Consider the following 24,476-nt stretch of genomic DNA (forward strand, 5'->3'; position numbering starts at 1 on the left):
CTATGTAATACAGACTTACGGAGAAGATAAAAGTATAACCCAATTTTGTTAGAAGCCATGATAATCACAACATAATTAATTACCTGGACTAGGAATCTGGTCACGATATTTTGGAACCTCATCGTTCAGAGTCTGAAGCATAGCCCACATTGTGAATGTAAAGAGTGCAGCCAGGAACCCATAAAAGACTAGGTAGAAGAGCAAGATCAAACCTGTAAAAGAAAATAAAACTCATAAAGTTGAAGTGTGTGTGTGTGTGTGTGTGTGTGTGTGTGTGTGTGTGTGTGTGTGTGTGTGTGTGTGTGTGTGTGTGTGTGTGTGTGTGTGTGTGTGTGTGTGTGTGTGTGTGTGTGTGTGTGTGTGTGTGTGAGAGTGATGTGGCCAGGGTAAAAAAAACAGACCCATCATTGCAAGGCTAGAACTCCAAGCTTTGCCATGCACACAGCCAAGTATCTTCATATTCAGAGCGATATGAATTTGCCCAAGCAAGGGGTATTTCAGCAGGCAGCACCCACCCACATCCTGTGACCCCCTCCTCTCCTCTGATACTTCCAACTACAAGTAGCTTCCACAGATCACACTGATTCAAGATCAGAGCTTTAAAGTTCCAGCACATAAGGGAGTATTTCCCGAAATGGAGTTAATGCTCTCTAGAAAGAAGAAAGATGATTTTAGGTTGGACAAAAACCCCAGTATGTATATGTGACAAACAAAAAAATTAACACATAGGACTTCCCCCGTGGTCCAGTGGTTAAGACTCCGTGCTTCCACTACAGGAGCCATGGGTTCAATCCTAGGGGAAGTTCTGCATGCCGCACAGGCGGCCAAAAAAAAAAGAGAATTAGCACATCAACCCTGTATTTCACAGTAATTATTAGCATAAATTTGGGTTTTAAAAAGTGAGCTGATTTAGAGAATAGCCAGGAAACATGCAGAGAAGGTAATCATGAAGCTGGTATCAATGAATAAAGTTTAGGAAACACTGGTTGAGTGGAAGCATCATGCAGAAGTGAAGAGAGGAGCATACCAACCAGTGGGACTTGACAACTCCCTGCTAAGCACGCACCAAGAGCTGGCAGACGCAAGTTTCAACATCAAGGGCTTAACCTTTTTTTCTTCACAATCTGGAAACACTAAGATCTATCCTAAGCCAGTGATTTATTTTGTGAATATCTAGATTTTTCTCAAATGTCTGTATTCAAAGATCTAACATCGTAAGTGGTCACCATCAAGATTATATACTAGAATATATTGTTAACGTCACACATTTATATTTGAACATTTAAAAACTGATCAAAGGGACTTCCCTGGAAGTCCAATGGTTAAGACTCCGTGCTTCCAATGCAGAGGGCACGGGTTGGATTCCCGGTTGGGGAGCTAAGATCCCACATGCCACGCAGCACAGCCAAAAAAAAACCTGATCAAAGAATATTCAATAAATCCTCAGTTACAGCAACAGTAAAGAACACTTAATTCCCCAAAGTTGAATTAACATCGGCTTCATTTTCCAGTCTTAACATAAACCTGCTTATTAATATTTGTCCTAGCAGAAGGGCTAGAGCAGGGGTTCCTAACCTGGAATCTATGGACCCTTCACCCTCACTCATCCCCAGAAGGATTAACTTCAGAGCTTCTATGACTTCTGTAATAATACAGTTCTGAATATACCCATTTTTCTTCTGCGGAGTGGCTCTACAACGTTCTTGTGATGCTCAAAAGACCCTGTGACCCCGAAACAGATTATGGCAAAAGCTAGATAACTTTCCTTTGTTACCTGCGGGCCAGGAAACTGCCTCCCCTTTTTTTAAGCAAAGGGGAAATAGTTAAAGCAATTTCATTTTAATTTAGACCAGCATTCCCCGTCCTCCCCCTGCCCCAATTACCAGGAGGCCAAAATAGGGAGCGAAAGGACAGAAGGAAGAAAGGAGCACAGGATGTCGCCTCCAGACAGCATCACTTCCCTATCACACAGAGTGATCCTGTTGCAGAAACACAAAGGAAGACCAATCTCAAAGAAGTGATCAGTTTACTACAGAGGTAGATGAAATACGTGCAAAGCCCAAAGGATGGTTTAATGAGATACAGAACAAAAACCATTCTTTCAGATCTGGGTATTTGTAGGAACTAATGGATAAACTCCTCCACAGAGCAGACCAGGGTACAAATATATAAATGTGATAAGGAGTGGGGGATGTGTTCCATCCAATAAAGCCTCACTTACAGAGCAGGCAGACTGAGGCCACAGTAGTTTGTCAACTGACGCAGTAGATATTAAACTGGAGAAGTTTAAAACAGAGGTGCCAGGAGTTTAATTATTTAGCGGTGTTTCAAAGTCATCTGAAAATATGCTTACCATTTTCAAATTTGATTTTAAATTTTCAGGAAAAATAATATAAAGCAGATTTATAAAAATGGTTACAAAGCAAATGAACATATAGCAAACACGAAGAGAAGTGTAAAAACTTCCTATAAAGAGTTGGGTTGGGACTTCCCTGGTGGTCCAGCGGTTAAGACTTCACCTTCCAAGGCAGGGGGTGCGGGTTCCATCCCTGGTCGGGGAGCTAAGATCCCACATGCCTCGGGGCCAAAAAAAAAAAAAAAAAAACCAAAACAGAAGCAATATTGTAGCAAATTCAATAAAGACTTTAAAAATGGTCCACATCAAAAAAATCTCAAAAAAAAAAAAGTTAGGTTTATAAAATACATACACAGATTAACAGCCATGTCCCAAACCTGATGCCATGTACTAGTGGCCATTAAGTCAATTTTTAATGTAGGGAGTGTACCAAGTAGATAAGTGATTTTCAGCACTGAAGCCAATTTCCCCTGCTTGATAAGATCCTCTCGCCAAGAACAAACTTAACATTTAAAAACTAAAATTAATCTCACTTGTAAAAACCACATATGAAAGACCACTCACAAGGATGGCAGTACTTTATCAACTTAACCGCCTTTCTCCTACACTAAGAAAAAAAATACCTGAAAATAAAAACAGACGTTGTAAACTGCTGTTCTTATATATCAGTATCTTGCAGTTATTTACTCAGATGCATTCCTGACAATGACAGGGATGAAACAAATTGAGCTACCCTACCTGAGTAATAGGTAGTGCAGATGGGACCTGTTCAGTGTGCCATGTCTGCCTCAGCGCTAGTTAATGTAAGCAGGGAACAGGTAAGTCATTAGGCTTCATCAAGGCCTGGACATCCACACCCGTTCAACACACTGAGACCGCGTGATCTGACTCCCTACTTCTGCAAACTTCCTAGTTACCTGAGGGTACCTAGACAATAGAAAGACTATGCCTTATCCTCAGAGAATTCTGATGAGAAACAACTTCTCCTTGGTAAATAAATTAATAACCTGTTTATAGTTAAAAATAAATTAAAGCAGAGGCAGGTATAATTTTTTAAAAAATCAATTATATGGACAAGTACAAATTTAAAGTCCTTTGTATATTCAAATTTTTATAAGGAGCTATTTATTGAGGTATAATTCACATTTCATTCACCTATGAGTGGAACTGCTTGATCATATGGTAATTCTGTTTAGTATTTTGAGTTAAGTACCAGACTATTTTCCAAAGCATCTACAACATTCTACATTCCCCCTAGCAGGATTCCAATTTCTCCACATTCTCATTAATACTTCCTAGTGGGTTTAATTTGCATTTCCCTAATGACTAATGATGTTGAGCATTTTTTCATGAGCTTATTGGTCATTCGTACCTTCTTTAGAGAACTGTCTATTCAGATCCTTGGCCCATTTTTAAATTGGGTTGTCTTTTTATTGAGTTCTAAGAGTTCTTTATATAAGCACAAGCCTCTTGTCAGATACATGATGTTCAATTATTTTCTCCCATTCTGTGGGTTGTCTTTTCACTTTCATGACAGTGTCCTTTATTATTATTTTTTTCAGCAAAACATTCTTATTTTATTTTTATCTCAGCAAATGTTCTCATTTGGCACCCGACTGGCATCAAACCAAAGCCCTTAGGCCAACAGGTGTGGGCTGAGACCACCTGCAAACTTCCCATGTGTAGGTCTCAATGGCTATGCACATCAGAGCACCTATTTCTCTCTCTAGTCTCTTAGGGTGGCCTAAAGGTCTCAGGTGCGCTAACAGTGCTGGCCACGAGGTGGTGGAAAAGTTGTGACGCTGAAATCTGCTGGGATAGGAAACCAAGCAGTGCCCTGAAAGCAAGTTCTTTTCTCAGGTGACAGATACCCAGATAGGGTCCTGCTCATGCTTATTCAACATACTCCTGTCTGCCTGGTGACACTTTTTAGAGCTCAAGCATCTAAGGAAGTCTTGTCTGGCGGGATGGGACAGTAAGCTCTCAGGTCAGCACTGTTGGCCTGGGGAAATCCCGAGTCCAGCTTTGCAGCCTTTGCACAGTGGGTACTTTCCCAGGATCCATGATAATACTCAGAGCCCATCAGGACATTTTACTTATATGCGGTTTCCAACTGTCAGAGGAGTTCAGGACTGTCTGGCCTTCTCAGGATCTCAATTCAAGATTAGCTATTCAAAGCATGAAATAAGAGGGAATACGTTTTAAGAATCAAGGCTGCTCTTTTCAGCCCTGCTGAGGGAACAATTTCAGACATGACTTTTAGAGAGGAAGCTGGGCACTCAGCAGGGCACAAGGTGGCTTTCAGACCAAGACTCCTCCTCCTCTGGTGTGGCGGAGGTGGGACCTCAGCGTGGGGCCCCGCATTCTAGCTTTTCTTCTACGAGCCTGGTTGACCGGCAGGCAGGGATCATGAGAAGCTGCAGGAGAATGAAGACCGGAGACGTGATCAGGCCGAACCAGAGCTCCCGAGTCTGCTCCACCAGCTTCTGGCACAACAACATCTCGAAGACGAACTTCAGGCTAAGAACCGTGAGGACCCAGAAAAGGTGGAGCACGGCCAGCCGCTTCTCTCCGACCTGGAAGAGGTGCACGGAGACGACAGTAGTGAAGTTGGTGCTGAGCCGGTCAGCGGCGAAGAAGGGCACGAACACGTTCCACCAGGAGAGGCCCGGAGCCAGGCCGTCCACACGCAGGGCCAGCAGCACGAACACCGACAGGGCCATCAGGTGCACGAAGACCTCGAAGGGAGCGAAGCCCAGCAACTGCACCAGCTCCCCGAGCGCGGAAAGCATCGCTCCGGTAGAGCGCGGGCCAGGGCCCGGGCGACGGTCTCACCCGCCTGGCTGCGTCGCCACTCCCCACGGGCCTCGCTGGCGCCTGCGCCGTCGTCGCGGCCAGCGAGCTGCAGAAAATGGCCCTGCCTGCCCTGGCTCTTGGCCCCAGCCCAGGACCCAGCACTGGCCGCCAGCTGATGCCCGCCTTGCTCGGACGCCATGCCCCGCTGGGCGCCGACAGTGTCCTTTAAAGCAGAGAAGTTCTTAATCTCAAGGAAGTCCAACTTATCTATTTTTCTCCTTGGTTGCTTGACTTTTGGTATCATATCGAAAACACCACTGCCTAATCCAAAGTCATGAAGACTTGTAATTATATTTTCTTCTAAGAATTTTTAGTTTTAGCTCTTTAAGTTTGGGTCTTTGATCCACTGTGTGTTAATTTTTGTACATGCTATGAAGAAGGGAACATTGGGGTTTGGGATAAAAGCTGGGCAAGGTCCTGGATGGGTTGGTAAAAATCTAAATCTCTCCACAGAGAATCTCCATACCTGACCAGCTCTTGGCTACCTATGCCTCATCCCTGAATGCTATGACAGGGAAGTCTAAATACAAAGAGGAGGTGCAGAGAACCAATAATTACAAAATACTGAGAAGAAAAACTAATCCAATAAAGTATCAAATGCAACAAAGAAAGTAATGCCTGAAAAAACTGGGTTGTAACAGGGTACAGAACCAGGGGGGGTAGCATGAGTATAATTAAAATACAGAGTATAAGGTAAGAGGATAATTTTTCAAAATCTGATTTCATATTCTGATTGTTAAAATTTTAAAACTTAGTAGATAGCTGAACTGGAGAAGAGTCAAATAATAATAAAAAAAATCCAGACACCTAACAAAAAAGCAAACCAAAGACTGGGAAAAATATTTTGCATAATATGAAACCAATAAATTACTTATTTGCAATCTAGAATATATAAAGAACTCTTACAACAAAACAGATTTCTAAAACATGGACAAAAGTTTTGAACAGAAACTTCATCAAAGATGTAATGAGAATTGCAAAACAATAAAGCTCATGAAAACATACTCAACATCACTAGTTATCCAGGAAGGGCAAATCAAAACCACTACATGCTCACCAGAATGCTAGAAATTCTAAAGACTGACCATACCAAGTGATGATCTAGGAGCAGAGCAGCTGACACTCTAATACACTGCTGGTGGGAATGTGCCAAAACAAAAACCGATTTCGGAAAACAATTTTTTGAAAAGTTAGTAGCATATACCTATGATAGGATCCAGCCAATCCATTCCTAGATATTTAACCAAGAAAAATGAAAGCACACGTTCGCAGAAGTATATGAATATTCGTAAATGCTTTATTTGTAATCACTAAAAACTCCAACAACCCAAAAGCACATCAACAGATGAATTAATAAATAAATTCTGGCATATAATACAATGGAATACTATTCATGAACTACTTCTCAAAGTAACTGTGCTGAATGAAACAACTCAGCACTCCTGACCCCAAAGAGAACACGCTACATGATTCCATGCATTTAAAGTTTCAGAAAATACAAACTAATCTAAACTGTCAAAAAGCAGATCTATTTTTGCCTGGATACTGGGGAGGTAGGGAAAGAAAAGGATTACAAATGGGAAAGAGGAAATCTGGGGAGTGATGAATATTTTCATTACCTTGATTAGAGTGATAGTTCCATGGGTACAATATATGTATATGCATATAGGTGAATACACATCAAAACTCAAGTTATACATTTTAATTTTAAATACGTGCAGTTTACCATATGTCACAATTATACCTCAATAAAGCTATTTAAAAAACAAAAATTTGGAAGAAGGCCTAACCTAGAGAACTAGCCAAGCCAAAGAAAACTTCAGTGAGCTAAAAGATCAAACCAAGGTGTTTTACAATACTGGGCAAAAAGACAGAGTGTGTATGGAGCTTGTTGAGACACGGGAGACAGAACCATAATATCAATAAATCTAACAGGAATTCCACCAGAAAAGGGGATGGGGAGGAATGCCCAAAGAAATAACACATTTTGTGTCTAGATTGGAAAAGATTGAAAAATATTAGAAAATACCCTATACCTAGATAGAAAAAGGTAAAATTTCAGAATACTAAAAATAAAGTGAAAATTTCTTAAAGCTTCTAAAAAGATAAAACGGGTTTTATATCCAGAGAAATATGAGAAATAGCAGAGAAATATGACTGACAGATATCTCATCAGCCAAAAATAAAACAGTATATTCCAAACTGAGGAGGCTTTAAGTTTTAGCTACACTGTCTTCATTTCCTTCGTTTTGGAAGAAAAACTTATATATTATCTAATCTGAAAAAAAAGGACAAAGTTCACAGACTAAATTCTAGAAAAAGCTAATATAATTGTACATTTTTCATTTTTTAAAGTTTTCTTTAAAAATCTAAGACAAGAAAAATATATAAAGCAATGGTGAGCAAAGAAACCAGTAAGACTTGCTGGTAACATCTAAGTAAGTGTTGATTTTAATTTCTTTTCCTTATCATGTCTGAGGAATAACTTACATACAATAATTTTCATTGATTCCAAGTGCACAATCCTAATGATACAGAACATTTCTATCACCTCTGAAAGGTTCCTTGTGCCCGTTTGCAGTCTGTACATCCTTCAGCCAGCCAATGATCTCCTTTTGCCACTACATTAGTCTGTATTTTACACAGTTAAAATTTGATTTTAATTTAATAACAAGTTAAAATCCCCAAAATATTAAGGTAGGAATAATTTAATAGTAGTCTAATAAAAGACATTCTCAAAGTGGGTTAAAGAAAACCTGATAGCACTATAAATAAATGCTATTTATAGATAAAAACCTAAAATTATAACACATACTGGTTGAAAATAAAGTAGATCTTGGCTAACAAAAAGAAATGTAGAAGTGGCATTATTCCTGTAAGCAAACTATTTAGAATTCAAGTCAAAAGGTATTAACAAAGCAAAGATATTCTCTATTAATAAAAAGTAAACAAAACACATCAAGAAGATACAGCATAAAGCCATGAACATTTGTGATGCTAAGTGGCTTAAGATATGTAAAGCAAAATTTATCACAATCATCTGTAGAGATTTTAACGTACCTCTTCCAGAAATCCACAGATCAGGTAAACAATAACAAAAAGGATAATATTTTAAAAACACAACTAATAGTTATTTAATATATGTAAAACTTTGTAGTCACCAGAAAATATACTCTTTATAAACCTGGAACATTGCCTCGAAACTGACCATGACTTAAATTTCAAAAAAACCAAACCAAAACAAAATAAAAAATAACCTAAAAAAAAAAAATCAAGGCCATATTTTTCAAAATCAAAGTATGTTAGAGAAGTATAACAAAAATTTAGAAAATGGACTGCTAAAATAACCTTTGGATTAAAAAGACAACAAAACCCAAAACATTCAAAATTCAAAACAATCATGTAGCCAAAGCAGAACACAAAGGAAAATCCATAGCCTTATACGCATTCACTAAAAAACCAGACTAACCAAAAAAGCCAGGTTTTAAATTCAAGAGTAAAATAAATTCAAGGAAAGTAGGAGATTTAAGATACAAGCACAAGTTAATGGAAACAAATGCAAAAAAAAATCATTAATTTTACCAATAAAACCAATTTCCAACTAGTAAACTCGAAAATAGATGAAATATATGATTTTTAAAGAAAATAAACATATTCAAATCAGAAGTTGTTACAAGAAATAAAGAGCTCTATCCCTAACAGAGACACTATGTCCAAATGGCTTTAGTTCTCCCAGTTTTCAAGTAGATTCTTTCTCTACACACAAGCTATCCTTTTTGTATGCTCCGTAAGTTACCTAAATCTTTATAAGGCTAGCACTCTCCAGATACCAAAACTAAACAGACAGTACTCGCACAGATTTCACAAATTATTTTATTTTAAATGCTTACATAGAGCTTACACGCTATAGAGTGATAATGACACAGGAACAGAGATACAGATTAATAACAAAACATAACAATAATCAAGAAAGGATCCATATAAAATCCATGTAACAAAGCGGGCACTTCAAATCAGTGAGAAAATGATGGATTATTCAATATATATATATTCAATATATATATATTCAATATATTTTGAGATAAGTGATCAGGAACAGCCTATAAAAGACTGTTAATAATATTTATTTAAACAAGTACAATTTTTAAAATAAAAGAATTAAGAGACAAAAGACAGCAAAAAGACGAGCAGGTCGCTGTAAAGAAACGAAAACTGAGCAAACATAAGTTGCAATTATCAGAGATACTGCAAATTAAACCAACCAAGACACCAGCATCCCATCAAACTGGCAAAAATTTTTAAAGAGTGATGATAACCAATGCTCAGAAAGTTGAAGGGAAACAGGTAATTTGATCCCTGCTGGTGAGAGTATACACTGGTACAGCTTTACTGGAGGACAATAAATTAATATAAAAATAAACATATACTATAAACTGGTGATTCCATTTCTCAATGACTACCCTGGATAAATAGTTGCACACATGCACTGCACAATTTGCAAGAGAAAAATTGCAAACAATCTAAATATTCATCACAAAGAAATATATATATATCTTGGATATATATCCCTACACTATGGAATATTATGCAATGACTCAAAGGAATGAGATAAATAAATGGGGGAGGGAGAGAGAGACAGAGACATGGAAACAGTCAAGACATATTAAGTGAAAAAAAGCAAGTTCTAGAACATACATTCTTCCTATTACTCATGTAAAAGTGGAAAATTAATTATTCCTACATAGTCCATATATACTCATATACATACATACACACACACACACATATACATATACACATATGTAAGTGTGTTGAAAAAGGACTGGTAGGAAAACTGATAAGCAATCATTATCTGTGGGAAAGACTGCGACTGGTAGAAGGCAGTGAAGAGAAACAATATATTCATGTATTCTTTTTTCTCCAATATCCAATTAGGAATACTTAGAAATACACAGAAAAGTTAAAAGAAATGTAAGTGAACACACATAAACCCCACCTAGATTCTACAGTAAAGTCTACTATATTTACCTCTTATCTATTCACCATCTATTTTTTTTTTAAGAATTTCAAGTTGCAGATGTCAGTACACTTAACCCCTAAATACTTCAACATTATATTAACTAAAATTGAGGGAAAATTGCATTCAGCAAAATACACAAATCTCCAAGGTACCATGACACGGTTGTTGAGAAATACATTCACCTCTATGATTCAAACAGCTATCAAGATACAGAACATTGCCAACACCCTATAAAGTTCTCATGCCCCTTCCCAGTCAATCCCCATGACCACCATCCTAGAGGCAAACACCATTCTGGGCTTTTCCCCAGCATAGGTAAGTATTGCTTGATTTAGAATTTCAAAGAAATGAAATTATATAGTATATTCTCTTTGGTAAAGCTTCTTTTCTGCTCAGCCTAATTGTGGGATTCACCCATGTTTTGTGTTACCTGTAGTTTGCTCCTTTTTACTGTTGAGTAGTATTCCACTGTGTGGACACTGGTTTGTTTATCCATTCTACTGCCGGACACCTGGGCTCTTTCCAGTTTGGAGCTACTATGAATATTTTGTGTATTTTTTTGGACATATGTTTTCATTTCTCTTGGGTAAACTGCTGGGGATCATGGGGTAAGTGTATATTTACTTGTACAGTAAATTGTTAGACCTTTATCCAAAGTGGATATACCACATATGTTTTAAAAAGTATGACAGGTAGCAGTGGTTACCCAGGGAAGAAGCTGAGGATGACAGTGGACTTATTGACTATTCACATCTGTACTATAAAAACTCAAATAATGAAGTTACTTTTGTCATATGAAAAAAAACAAAGCCAAGAGTCCACATTCCATTTAAGACACGTTCAGGTTTCTTGGATTAGCCTACGCTGACCACTAACTAACTTCTAAAGCATAGGTCAGCAAATCATGGCTGCTGCCTGTTTTTGTAAATAAAATACTGAAACGCAGCTAGGCCACTAGTAAACATATTGTTTACGGCCGCTTTCAAGCTACTAACAGCAGAGTTGAGTAGCTGCAACACATACTGTATTCCTGGCAAAGCCTAAAATATTATCTGGTCCTTTAAAGAAAAAGTTTGCAGCCTCCTGTTCAAAAGCATTTATATAGGCCTTGATTTTCATTCCAATGTGACATCTGAAACTATCTCGTGCAACTTCTCCCTTACAGAGGAAACTAAGACCAAGAGATTTTTAATGACTTATCTAAGCTTAGATGGAGATGTGGAATTCTAATTCAGGTCTATATTCTGAATCCTAGTCTGATCATCTTCTCAGTATACTGGTAAATTTCTAAGACTTATCAAGCAAAAATACATAGGCCCACAGGCTCACTTTGACTACGATGCCCTATCTGGAAACTTCAATGAATTAGAAATTTAGTGGAACAGAATCATGGTGAGCTGAGGGGAATGATGAACAAGTTTCTCCACAAACAAGACTTTCATAGTGTGGAGCTATACCAATTAATCAAAATACTCTCAACTTTAGCCCAACGACCAGGTGAATCACAAGTGGAAACTGACTAAATGACAATTTATTCATCAAAAAAATAGTAAGTGCTTACTATGTGCTAGGTGTTGTAGGGACATAAAATGCACCTGTGATTCCTGCTCTGGGAGAACATCCAGCTAGTGGGAGCAACGTATATAAACAACTCTAATCCAGGATACAAAATTTTTAGGTGTTATAGACGATAAATGTATTATTTTCACCTGGGCAAGTCCGAGAAGGCTTATGGCAGAGAGGGCACTAGATCTATGAAGCAGGGGAGAATTTATGATGCAGAGAATGAAGGGCACGGGAGAGGGAATGAGCAGGGCATTCCAGACCAAGGGGCCTTAGACATACCCATTTGGCTATGACATGTGGTGTACAGGGAGCAGGGTGTAAAATGACAGATTATATAAAGTTGGAAATGTAGTTCCAAGCCAATATGTAATATATCCGGAATACCAGGCTGTCTGGAACTGATTTAAACCTTCTGAAAGCAGTGGGGATCCCAACAGCTTTGGGGTATAGGGAGTAGCTTGACCAAAGCTGCAGCCTTAGAAATAATCTGATAGCAGTGAAGTTACACTGGTTTAGGTCACAATGATTCTAACTGATTCCTTGGATCTTTCTGGGGCTGCACCAGAAGAGCCTAACTTCCCCAGTCAACAACACTACACTTTTTATAAGCAGCAGATAAAAGTTGGAAAGCCAGTGGTCTCTCTAAACTAGGACCAATTTTGAAAGAAATTTACAAAAGATCTTCATCTAGTGCTTTAAGTTTTTTAATCAGAGAATTTACAAGAAAAGGCACTACCAGATCCTGAAAAAGTGGGGCAGGGTTGGTGGGAATATTGAGGGCTCTGCAATGTGCAACAGGTGGTTAGCATTATGAAGCTAGGAAAAACAAGCACCCTGGGCTCCCTCTGAATGCCTGTTTTCCCAAGATACTGGAGGGTGGGGTGAGGTGGGGCAGTGGTGAGTAGGTCAGAGAAAATTAATTCCTGAATTAACTGTAGCAGTGGTAATGAGGGTGTGGGTCACCAAGAGATTCAAGAGATGTTATGGAAGTACAATTGGCATGGTTTGGCCAGGTTCAGAGCCCAGATGACAGAAATGGTAGTGACAGTCTTCAAAACTTGCAAATACAGAAGCAACTCACAACTTCAGTGGAGGAAGGGGAAAGAGCTCTGTTTATCAGTTGATAAACAAGGTACTGGAGTTGTCTAAGCCTCACTCTCAGGTTTATGGGATATGCAAGAAGCAACTGGAATCTCAGAGAGATGTTAACCAAGAAGTAAAATTTGTCATAATCTTTGCAATTGTTTTATGAGATGAAGAAGTTGAAAAAAAACAAGGCCAAAGACAGCACCTGGGAAATCTACATCTAGGAAACAAGAGAACCAGGAAAGGAATGGCTAGAGAAGTATAGAGTAGGGGTAAGGGCCACTTTTATGGACCAGATACTGCCAACTGGCCAGAAGCCATCAAAAGTACCTCGTGCTGTGGACAAGGGTCAATTCCTTACCATGGCATCAGCAGAATACTAGGAGGAAGTCATAAATGAGAGCCAGCTCCACCAATGACTCAGTAACAAAGTTTAAACAGATATGGGGAGGTTGTTAAGTTAGGGAATTCTTCTTAAAAATATTATTAGTTAAATAGCACCCTGTAGGGAGAGGATGATACTATTAAATAAACCCCCATTAAATCTGAGAACAGGTAAGTTTAAAAAGAAAAAAAAAATCTTTATGTTCTCATAAGAGCCATATAAGAAGCAGAATAGAGCAATAAAGCAGGCCACAGGAGGCCTGGATAATTACCCTGGTTCTGTTATCCTAATCAGATGCACGACCGGGGCATGTCAAACTCAGCTGAGTCTCTTTCTCAGTCTCCCTGAGAAAGTTAAGTGGAAGCTTTTTCTGAACACTGAACTATAAAACCATCAGTGCTGAAGCAAAAAGGAAAAGAAAAAAAAAAAAAAAAAGGAAAATGCCCAAACACTGGGTGAACCATTATGCTATGATACACCAAAACCATCAAAGACATTAAAAACAATGTTGCAGAAGACTAATTACATTTAATTAGACTGGAAACATTTCATAATACTGTTCATTCATTCAACCACTTCTTATTACATTCCCACTAAGTGCCGGGCAACAGGCTAGGTGTTAGGGAATTCAAGACGGGTAAGATGTGAATAAGAAGCTTATGTCTAATAAGCAGGCAACAACAATACTGTTGAAGTCATAAATACTATACTAGAAAAAGGTATCATAGAATACGCTGGAGCACTTGACCCAGTCTCAAGGCAAAGAATGGTTCGAAAAGGTTTACCAGAGATCAGGCCATCACAGCTGACATCTGAGTAGCCAGGCCAAGTTGAAGGAAGGAGAGGCTCGGAAGCTAGGAAACAGGCCCAAAAGCAGTGGGAGAGAACTATGTGGAACAGCAGAGATGACAGGGGAGAAATATGCCAACCAGACTGCAAAGAGTCTGCACGTCATGCTAAGGAGCCCCGACGGCAACAGAGTTACACGAAGAGGTGCCCATGAAACATCCAACTGAAGATTTCTGACAGGCATTTGGTAATAAGAATACAAAAAAGCCTTAGGGACTAGAAATGCAGATTTGGGGGTCTCAAATGGAGATAATAACTAAAGCCACCAGAACATGTAAGTTCCAGCAGGAAGTGTGGACAATCCCCACAGAAGTGATGGAGAGGGCCAGGGATACCCCAACAGAAAGTGGCAGAGGAATAAAAAACATTCCCCTTAAACGTTAAGTGATCAAACTAGGTATATCTGTGTATTTTCAAATTTTATTTATACATTTGAAAAAACTTTATACATAGGAAAATGTTAACAGTGGTTACTCGTGATTAAAGATGACAGGTTTTACTTTAAAATCAATATAATGAATGCATAATTAGAACATATTTATCTTCCAAAGTTAATTTTTTTTTTCCTATTACACAATTCCTTTTTTTAAACTGCTAGGTTAGTAGAGGCTAACCATAATGGAAATGCCGGAAGTCGAAAGGGGGAGGGGAAGGGGAACTGATATCTCCTAAGATTAACCTTCACTTTTTAAAAATTATTGTACATGTGATTTTTTTTCCTGCTCATACATATGCTGCCCACGTACTCTTGGCATATTTCAATAAAAGTGTTTGGAACATAAAAGCGTTAAACGGTCCTTAATCAAACACAATGATAAATCACAGTAAAGTTGTTACTAAGGACAGGAGGGTTTTTAAACTTCTTTTAATACAACTAAATTAATTCTAAAAATATAAATTCAAAAGTCAATTTCAAAGAAATGGAATTACTTCGGGGGTGAGGGGAGGCTGCTCTTTAACACAGTAAAGCACATACTACTGTAATTACAAAGGCATCTGGAACATCACACACACACTTGCCCCCTCCCTCCTTTCCACTAGCAGTCCAGAAGTGCTGCCTCCTGCTGGGGGACAGCTCGGTTAGCCTCAGCTGCTGCCGCTGCCACACCCACCACTGCCCTTCATATTTATAGCCTGCACACAGGGTAAGGCAAGTCCTGTTACTTTCCCAACAGTGCAAATTTCTGTAAAGTTCAATATGTCACTCCACAGGACAAAGAATACCTTACAAAACTGGGAAAATAAACACACTTGCCTTCTCCCCTACAGTCAGACACCCAAGATGGGATGGAGCCTGATCTCCAAAGCAGAGCATTTACTGAGGCATAACCCAGAATGGGAGCAGGTGACTGAAAAAACAGCACTTCATATATAATATGATCTATAATAAAAGAGACCTATAATAAAAGAGAAGCACGTGAACAAAATGTAGATATTAGTAGTTTGGGTCCAGAATCCTGACCCTGCTTGGAATCAATAACTTGAGTTTTAGGTCCATGTTAAAATAAAGCATTTATTGACAGATAACCTTAAGATAATGAACTCCAAAGAAGCCCACAAGCAGATGTCATTAAATGACATTACATCATGTTTAAAAAAAAAAAAAGCTCTGTCCTTGGAGAGTCTGAGGCCAAGGATTCTATCACTAGCTGAGTAAGTGAATTCTGACAGATCAGATCTGTGGGTTCAATTTTCTCACATATGAAAATGAGGGCACAGGGCTAGATTAGTGGCTTTCAACCTTTTCTTGATTGTGAGCCACAGTAAGAAATACGTTTTACATCAAGGTATCTGAATATACAAAAAGTTTCACAGAATGATATTTTCTCTTAGAATAAACTTATTAGGCAGAATAAACTTTGATAATTTTTCTATTCTATTTCATTATTTTTAAAAATGTTAACTGCAACACATGGTCCACTGTCTACAATTAAATAACACTAGATGATCTTTGAGCTGCCTTTTACTCTAATTGTACGTAATGCATTTAGGTTTAATATCTGCAACATAGCCACAAGGTGCTAAATTGTCTTTGTCCTGTGTTTTCGTAAAAGGCAACTACTTATTCCTGATGCATCCTTACTGTCCAGCTTGAGAAAACAGCTCTTAGGAACACTTTGATCACCTACATGGTGTGTGTAGAAAGTTGTGAAGATGGAATGAGGTAAGTACGTTTATATAAGCATTTTGAAACTGCTGTAACCAAGTGTCACATATTAACCAAATATACAAGAAGCTAATCAAATTCTTCACACAGCTGTTTTAAATCAGGCAATGAGATGAAACGTTGTATTTTCACTTTATCCCCAAGGTAAACTGCAAAATTGCTTTTTAAACATGTGTTTTTAACATATATAATGCACTTGGAGAGGAACCTCAGATTACATGGGACAAATGTACTGAAGACTTGAATGTAAAAAATAAAATCAGGAAACATCTTAAATGTCTTTATAGAATCCTTGAGGTAGAGAAAGGTTTTCTTTATATGCCAGCAGCCCAGCAAATTTACCTAGGTCAAAAATAGATGTAAAAAAAAAAAAGAAGAGAAAAATAGATGTAATAATTCCCCCCCGCCATTAATTTCAAAAGCGACTAAAAGAAAAAATTTGCACTAATGAGGTTTAAAAAAAAAGCCTATAACATGTTTTCAGAATATAAAACGTACATAATGTTATCCACAACCCAGAAATTCCACCAGTAGAAACATATCTCAAGGAAATAAATTTGCAAAACTGTACAAGGATGAAGGGAATGGGAGGAGGAGGGACCAATACATACAATAATGCACTGGTTAAAAAAAAAATCAGGAGTTACTTCTATTACCCTGGGTATCTCCCATGTATACATACGGTACACATTAGTAAACTTAAAAAAAAAAATCCCAGTACGTCTAACTATACAATGGAACACTAGCCAGCTATTAAAAGTGGTGATATAGGTCTTTATTTATTAACATGGGAAGATGCCCACAATATACTCAAAAGATTATAAAGCAACACTTACGGTATGATCTCTTTTTGTTAAAAAAAAATTAATAATAACATTATACACATTTTTAGTGTCTGCCCAGACATATACCAAAATATGAATAGTGGACGTCTCTGGGGTGATGAGATCAGGCAGCTCACTCATACACTGCCTTTCTGAGAACTACAAGAAGATATGCTTTCTCCAGGCACACCCCATGCTCTAGGGTACACAGCCCGGTGAGCTGAGTATGGATTTCAGCCTCCAGGCACCACTCCTCCGCATTTCCTTGGAGTGAGCACCCTTATATTGGGATAGGATTATGGATAGCTTTCTCCTATTTAAGCCATTCTCCGCTGGCTTACTATTATTACAATAAACCCAGAAATTTACTATTTGTTGATATTTTCGATTTTGAAAAAAAGGTCTTGCCTTAATCCTTCCAAAACTAATCCCAACTTTACTTGTACTACTCCCACTGCCCTTACATGATGCTGCATACTCGGATAATTTGTGCGTGTTATCTATTTAAATGCACGTACCAAATAAAATCTCTACCCCAAAAGCATATAATACAAAGGTTAGATAAGGAGCACAACCTGCAGTAAGAAATGTCATTCTAACACAAAGTGCAGATACTTATTACTGGAAATGAGAAGGCACTGAGAAAGGTAGTCTACACAAATTAACCACTCTCCACCACTCAAAAATTCCTTCAGCAGAAAAAGTTAGTACACTCTAGAAACAATAATAACTGTTTACAGTTTTTTTCCCCCATTTAATTCCAGATGCAAGATCTATTTCCTCATCACATTAGTGGGTTCCCCACAGACAGCCATTCGAAAAAAAATCGTGAGTGATTACCATGCAGTTAGGCAAGGCATCTGTAAAATAATACCACCGCTGGACTAGGATTAAAGGACAACTGGTTCTTTTCTTGGCTCTTTGGAATATGTAATTTTACACAAAGTAAAAACGCAACCTCTCTGGGGCTCATTTTTCTCGTCTCTAAAGCTGGGTTTGGGCTAAAAAACCTCCAAGGCCCCTTTCACCTTGTGATAGGACTTTAAGCCGCCTTTCCACTCTGGAGGAGCCGATTTCAAGCAGCAGCCAGTCTATTTTCTAAGTCAGAGCAAATTTACTCTCTTCGTGCTTCTCTTGACAATGTCACGCCCGAATAGTTCTCAACTCTAGAAATATTCTCACTCAGAAAAAAAGGTCTGTCATGATCAACTAACAAAATATTTTTCAAAAGGAAAGAAAAACTAGTTTACTTAAGTGTAAAGGGGGGAGGAGGAAGCGCACTAGTCCTTATTCAGATATAAACATAATTTTTCCAAAAAAATAAAGAGTCACTCTAAAGCAGCACCACACTGGCGGATGGTTTAAATATTTCTTTTAAAACAAAGAACCCATGCAGAGGAAAACTGCTAGCAAATTCAATCATCACACGTTTTGAGGGCACAGGAAAAAAACCTGTGCCATTCAGACCGGATTTACTTTCCCCCAATGAAGCACGTTGGTAAGAAAACCTGTGTCATTAAAAAGGAATTAGGGAGAAAGCAACCTTTTAAAAGGTCTTTTCACTGTCCAAACTCAAGTGCACTTTCGTGTACCGTGTACTTCTGTGCTTAAAACATGAGTGCAGACCACACACTTAACACTCACACTCTTCCGACCAGCTGGGGTGGCAGCGTGGACGAGTCACAAGATAGCGGCGGGAGTGGAAATTTCCTCTCCCCGGGCGTGGGGCAAGGTCGGGCTTCCCCAAACCGCTCGGCGCCGCTGGCCGCCTCCGCCAGGCCTCTCCGGGCCGGCGCGCTCCGTACAAAGGAGGCCGGGCGCTCAGCCCCCACGCGCTCGGGGTTCGGGACAGGGTTTACCGGCTTCCGGCGCCGCAGGCCCGGGCAGCACGTGCGGCCCACTCCCGGCAGGGAGGAAGGAACCGGCGCGGCGCGGCCCGGCGGCGGCTGCCAGCGGGCCCCGCAGCCTCGCTCGCCCGCCGCCGACCCCGCGAGAAATGAATGGGGCCGCGCTGCTCCTCCGGCGCCGCCGCCCGCGTTCGAGTCTGGCGGACGCGGCGAAAACCGCTGCGGCGGAGGCAGCGGCGGCTCCCGGGGCCCCCGCGCGGGGAGCCGCCTCCCGCCTTCCCTTCCCACCCGACCCCGCCCGGCGACCCCCGGACCGCGGCCGGCCCCGGCGCCCAACCGCCGCCCGCTCACCCCAGCTCTTGGCGGTGCGCCCCAGGAACTCTCCGGTGGTCGGGTTGTAGATGAAGAGCTTCCACTCGGCCAGGCTCTGGTTGAAGGACTTCTTCTCTTTCTTCGTCATGGTGTGCGTGCGGACGTCGAGGGGAGCGGCGGCCGCGGGGGTGGAAGCGGCGAGGAGCGCAGAGGCGCGTCCGGGCTCGAGCGGCGCAGCCCGGCGACGGCGGCAGAAGGCGGGACGGCCTAGGAAACCTCCTCTCTGTGGTGAGCGCTCGACCCGACTGCGCTGCGCCGCGCCGAGCCGGGCCGCCGCTCCGGCCGCGGGAGCCTGACGTCTCCGCCCTCCGCAACCAATCCCCGCGCCGTTCAGGCCCCGCCGCCGCCGCTACCGCCTCCAGCCGGCGGCGGGGCGCAGCTGGAAGCTGTGAAGACGCCCCGCCCACGGCCACGGCCCCGCTCGGTGGTACCCGGCTTGGCTCCGGGACGCTCGGCGCTCCCTCTTCCCGGCAAGAAGAAGCAAAAACTACGCATAGCAACTTAAAAAATCATGAGAGCTTAATAAGAAGCAGATTTATAACGACAAGCAAAAGATGAGCATCCCTAACCCGCTGGTTTTTCAGAAGAACTCTGGGGAGATGCTGCGGGCAACCGGGATCCGGAGTCCCCTCGCTTCCTAGCCTGCGGCGGCGCGGGACTAGCAGAGAGCGGAAACGACTCCAGTCCACCGAGGACGGGACTTCACCACCGTCTCCCCAAACCGTTTCCAGGCGTTCTCCTCTGGGCTCTACGACGTGACTAAAAGATAATCCGCTGTAGTATCTCGTGAGGGTGTACGGTGTGTTACATACCTTCGCTCAGAGAATGCCCTGACTTCGCTCTTTTGAAGGAGTCAACTGGGAATCTTGGGTCAATGGGAATTTCATCCTAAACATGCCAGTATTAAGTAAATGCAGTATAGTTTTCCCCAGATTTAATTGAATTTATCAATGAAATCAATACACATGCTTTCCTGAGTTTCCTGTCAACCGCAAGACCTGCTTTTTCTCAAACACTTAGACTCTACAGGAAATCAATTCTTCGTTTAGTGTTGATGCCTAAATACTGTTCGCGGCTTTTCATCTTTTCCACTGTATTGGTTGCTCCCCTTGGTCAGAGCTGAGGGTGCAGTCGATGTTTTCCTACACGAGATGGAGCTGAAGAGTACAGTGCTTTGAGACTGTTGGGACAGCATGAAAAGACTTAAATAGGAGTTTGGGCAGGAGGTGCTTTCTTTCTTTTCTTTTTTTGGAAAAAAGAAATGGAGCACTGCCTATGTTTCATTAGCAAATAAAAAATTATGAATGAAGAAATGTAGCACACATCTTACCGTTTGGAATGATGCATCGTGATCCATCCGACAGTTTAAACAGCCAGCAAATGCTTTAAAGGAGTAAATGGATAACAAAATTCTGGCGTTGCTTTTGTTTCCTCACTTTGTTTATCAAAACAAGGAATTATGAATTATGTCTTTCACAAATGGAAAAGGAATAGAAGAATATATTATTATAAAATGATTTTCCCCCTGCGCTTACGAAAGCTAAATTTAAAATTATGACCTTGGGAATGATAACCAAATCCAGTTACTTTGTTGAGCCAATGACAGCAAAAGATTTGTAGAAGCATTTTGTAAAATTTGGCATGAAAATAGTACCACAAATAGCAAAACATCGTGCAAGCAGACTAGAATGCATTTCTTTAGTTCATAAATAAGGTCGAAAGGGAACTGAGGAATGGAAGTAGTTAACTATTTTTGTCTCATTAAAAATCTAACTACAAATTAGAGGACAGCTAAAATATTGGTAGAGCTGATAACAGGCTTTCTAGTTTGGGTAAGAGGGAAGATACAGAGTCTATTTGGAATAAAATATAAAACTGCTTGGACTTCCCTGGTGGTGCAGTGGTTAAGAATCCACCTGCCAAAGCAGGGGACATAGGTTCAAGCCCTGGTCTGGGAAGATCTCACATGCCGCGGAGCAACTGGCCTGTGCGCCACAGCTACTGAGCCTGCGCTCTGAAGCCCGCATGCCACAACTACTGAGCCCACGTGCCACAACAAGGGAAGCCACCTCAATGAGAAGCCCACGTACCGCAACGAGGAGTAGCCCCTGCTCGCCGCAACTAGAGCAGCAACGGAGACCCAACGCAGCAAAAAAACAAAACAAAACAAAAAAGCTCTCTGCTTTATTTATTTTGTGTGTGAGTTAATAACACACAATAACACAATAAGCACACTTCAAGAAATAATTACCTGGCACATACAACGAAAACATGGTAAACAAGAACTTTATGAAATAGTGTTTCAAAGATACTGAATGCTGTCAGATATTTGTGGCCATTAATATGCTTTTCATATGTAGTGCTTTGTGGTTTTCCAATTAAGTACTTAAATACAAATATAATTCAGTAAGTATTTTCAAAACTCATGCCTAGTTTAGTATAATACCTGATCCAACAGATTTCAGTTTGGGGAAAAGTTTACATCCTAATCCAAAATACAGGAACTATTTGTTTCTCTGATACATGATACTTGAGCATTACTTGCAAGAGAAAATACTAAGTGTTTTGGGGGATATTGGCCTACCAAGTATGAACAGATGAAATATCAAATTTAATCAGAGCTTTATTCCCTGTAGATTTACTTTACCATACCCAAGTCTCCCTTTTATTTCTTTTTTAATTTTTGAATTTTATTTAATTTATTTTTTTATACAGCAGGTCCTTATTAGTCATCAATTTTATACACATCAGTGTATACATGTCAATCCCAATTGCCCAATTCATCACACCACCACCTCCACCCCCTGCCGCTTTCCCCCCTTGGTGTCCATACGTTTGTTCTCTACATCTGTGTCTCAATTTCTGCCCTGCAAACCAGTTCATCTGTACCATTTTTCTACGTTCTACATATATGTGTTAATATACGATATTTGTTTTTCTCTTTCTGGCTTACTTCACTCTGTATGACAGTCTCTAGATCCATCCATGTCTCTACAAATGACCCAATTTCATTCCTTTTTATGGCTGAGTAATATTCCATTGTATATATGGACCACATCTTCTTTATCCATTCGTCTGTCGATGGGCATTTAGGTTGCTTCCATGACCTGGCTATTGTAAATAGTGCTGCAATGAATATTGGGATGCATGTGTCTTTTTGAATTATGGTTTTCTCTGGGTATATGTCCAGTAGTGGGATTGCTGGGTCATACGGTAGTTCTTTTTTTTTTTTTTTTCGGTACGCGGGCCTCTCACTATCGTGGCCTCTACCGTTGTGGAGCACAGGCTCCAGACGCACAGGCTCGGCGGCCATGGCTCACGGGCCCAGCTTCTCCACGGCATGTGGGATCCTCCTGGACCGGGTCACGAACCCGCGTCCCCTGCATTGGCAGGCGGACTCTCAACCACTGCGCCACTAGGGAAGCCCCTATTTCTAGTTTTTTAAGGAACCTCCATACTGTTCTCCATAGTGACTGTATCAATTTACATTCCTACCAACAGTGCAAGACGGTTCCCTTTTCTCCACACCCTCTCCAGCATTTGTTGTTTGTAGATTTTCTGATGAAGCCCATTCTAACTGGTGTGAGGTGATACCTCATTGTAGTTTTGATTTCCATTTCTCTAATAATTAGTGATGTTGAGGAGCTTTTCATGTGCTTCTTGGCCATCTGTATGTCTTCTATGGAGAAATGTCTATTTAGGTCTTCTGCCCACTTTTGGATTGGGTTGTTTGTTTTTTTAATATTGAGCTGCTTGAGCTGTTTATATATTTTGGAGATTAATCTTTTGTCCATTGATTCGTTTGCAAATATTTTCCCCATTCTGAGGGTTGTCTTTTCGTTTTGTTTATGGTTTTCTTTGCTGTACAAAAGCTTTGAAGTTTCATTAGGTCCCATTTGTTTATTTCTGTTTTTATTTCCATTACTCTAAGAGGTGGATCACAAAAGATCTTGCTGTGATTTATGTCAAAGACTGTTCTTCCTATGTTTTCCTCTGAGAGTTTTATAGTGTCTGGTCTTACATTTAGGTCTGTAATCCATTTTGAGTTTATTTTTGTGTATGGTGTTAGGGAGTGTTCTAATTTTATTCTTTTATATGTAGCTGTCCAGTTTTCCCAGCACCACTTGTTGAAGAGACTGTCTTTTCTCCATTGTATATCCTTGCCTCCTTTGTCATAGATTAGTTGACCATAGGTGCATGGGTTTATCTCTGGGCTTTCTATCTTGTTCCATTGATCTATGTTTCTGTTTTTGTGCCAGTACCATATTGTCTTGATTACTGTAGCTTTGTAGTATAGGCTGAAGTCAGGGAGTCTGATTCCTAATCCAAAATACAGGAACTATTTGTTTCTCTGATACATGATACTGGAGCATTACTTGCAAGAGAAAATACTAAGTGTTTTGGGGGATATTGGCCTACCAAGTATGAGCAGATGAAATATCAGATTTAAACAGAGCTTTATTCCCTGTCGATTTACTTTATCATACTCAAGTCTCCCTTTTAAAAGAGAAGTTATTTTGCCAGATAAAATACAGGATGCCCACTTAACTTTGAATTTCAGATAGGTGAATGTATATATAAGTATAAGTATATTCCATGTAATATTTGAGACATACTTACATTAAAAAAATGATTCTTGTCTATCTGAAAATCAAATTTAACTGGATGCCTTGTTTTTTCATTTGCTAAATCTGGCTTCCCTACTGTAGAGGATACCTACGAATCCCACAGCAATAATAACAATGATCATTTATACATACCAAGTCCTAGGCCCCGGACCACTTGCTTAGTGTGATTTATTTCTTAATCTTCACAAATACCCTAAGAAGGAGGTATTAGTTCCCTAATTTTGTAAATGAGGAAACTGAGGTTTAGAGAAATTAAGTGACTCACCCATGGTCAAAAAGGTATCAAACAGCAGCACAGTGATTCAATGCCCATCTCTCCTCCACCACCCAATACGGCTTCCACAGTGAATGATGACAAAGTTCTAGGAAAACTTAACAAAGCTGAATGAGGCAGAATGAGAGAGAAATGGTTGTAGGCCACTGGCTGAGTATGCCCTCCAATCAGCAGAATCCATTTTCTACTTTCTGTGGGCATAAACAAGATATTTTGGCTCTTAATTTTCTAAAATTCTTTGTTTAT

General features: G+C 40.2%; 2 protein-coding genes across 2 annotated transcripts in view; both read right to left on the bottom strand.

The window, feature by feature from the left end:
• ATP1B3 (ATPase Na+/K+ transporting subunit beta 3) overlaps positions 1-19,642 on the bottom strand; it is a 41,630-nt gene extending 21,988 nt beyond the window's left edge. Inside the window, exons 1-2 of the mRNA XM_060149711.1 lie at positions 19,308-19,642; positions 84-212 (exon numbers count right to left, since the gene is read on the bottom strand). Of these exons, the coding sequence (XP_060005694.1) occupies positions 84-212; positions 19,308-19,416 (238 nt within the window). The 5' untranslated portion in view covers positions 19,417-19,642. The remainder of the gene's footprint in view (positions 1-83; positions 213-19,307) is intronic.
• LOC132520892 (transmembrane protein 203-like) lies at positions 4,702-5,148 on the bottom strand. The gene has a single exon (XM_060149713.1). It carries the CDS (start codon positions 5,146-5,148, stop codon positions 4,702-4,704), a length of 447 nt encoding a protein of 148 aa, XP_060005696.1.
• Positions 19,643-24,476: the final 4,834 nt, after the last annotated feature.

This window comes from Lagenorhynchus albirostris, chromosome 5 (assembly GCF_949774975.1).
Source record: "Lagenorhynchus albirostris chromosome 5, mLagAlb1.1, whole genome shotgun sequence".
Taxonomy (NCBI): Eukaryota; Metazoa; Chordata; class Mammalia; order Artiodactyla; family Delphinidae; genus Lagenorhynchus; species Lagenorhynchus albirostris.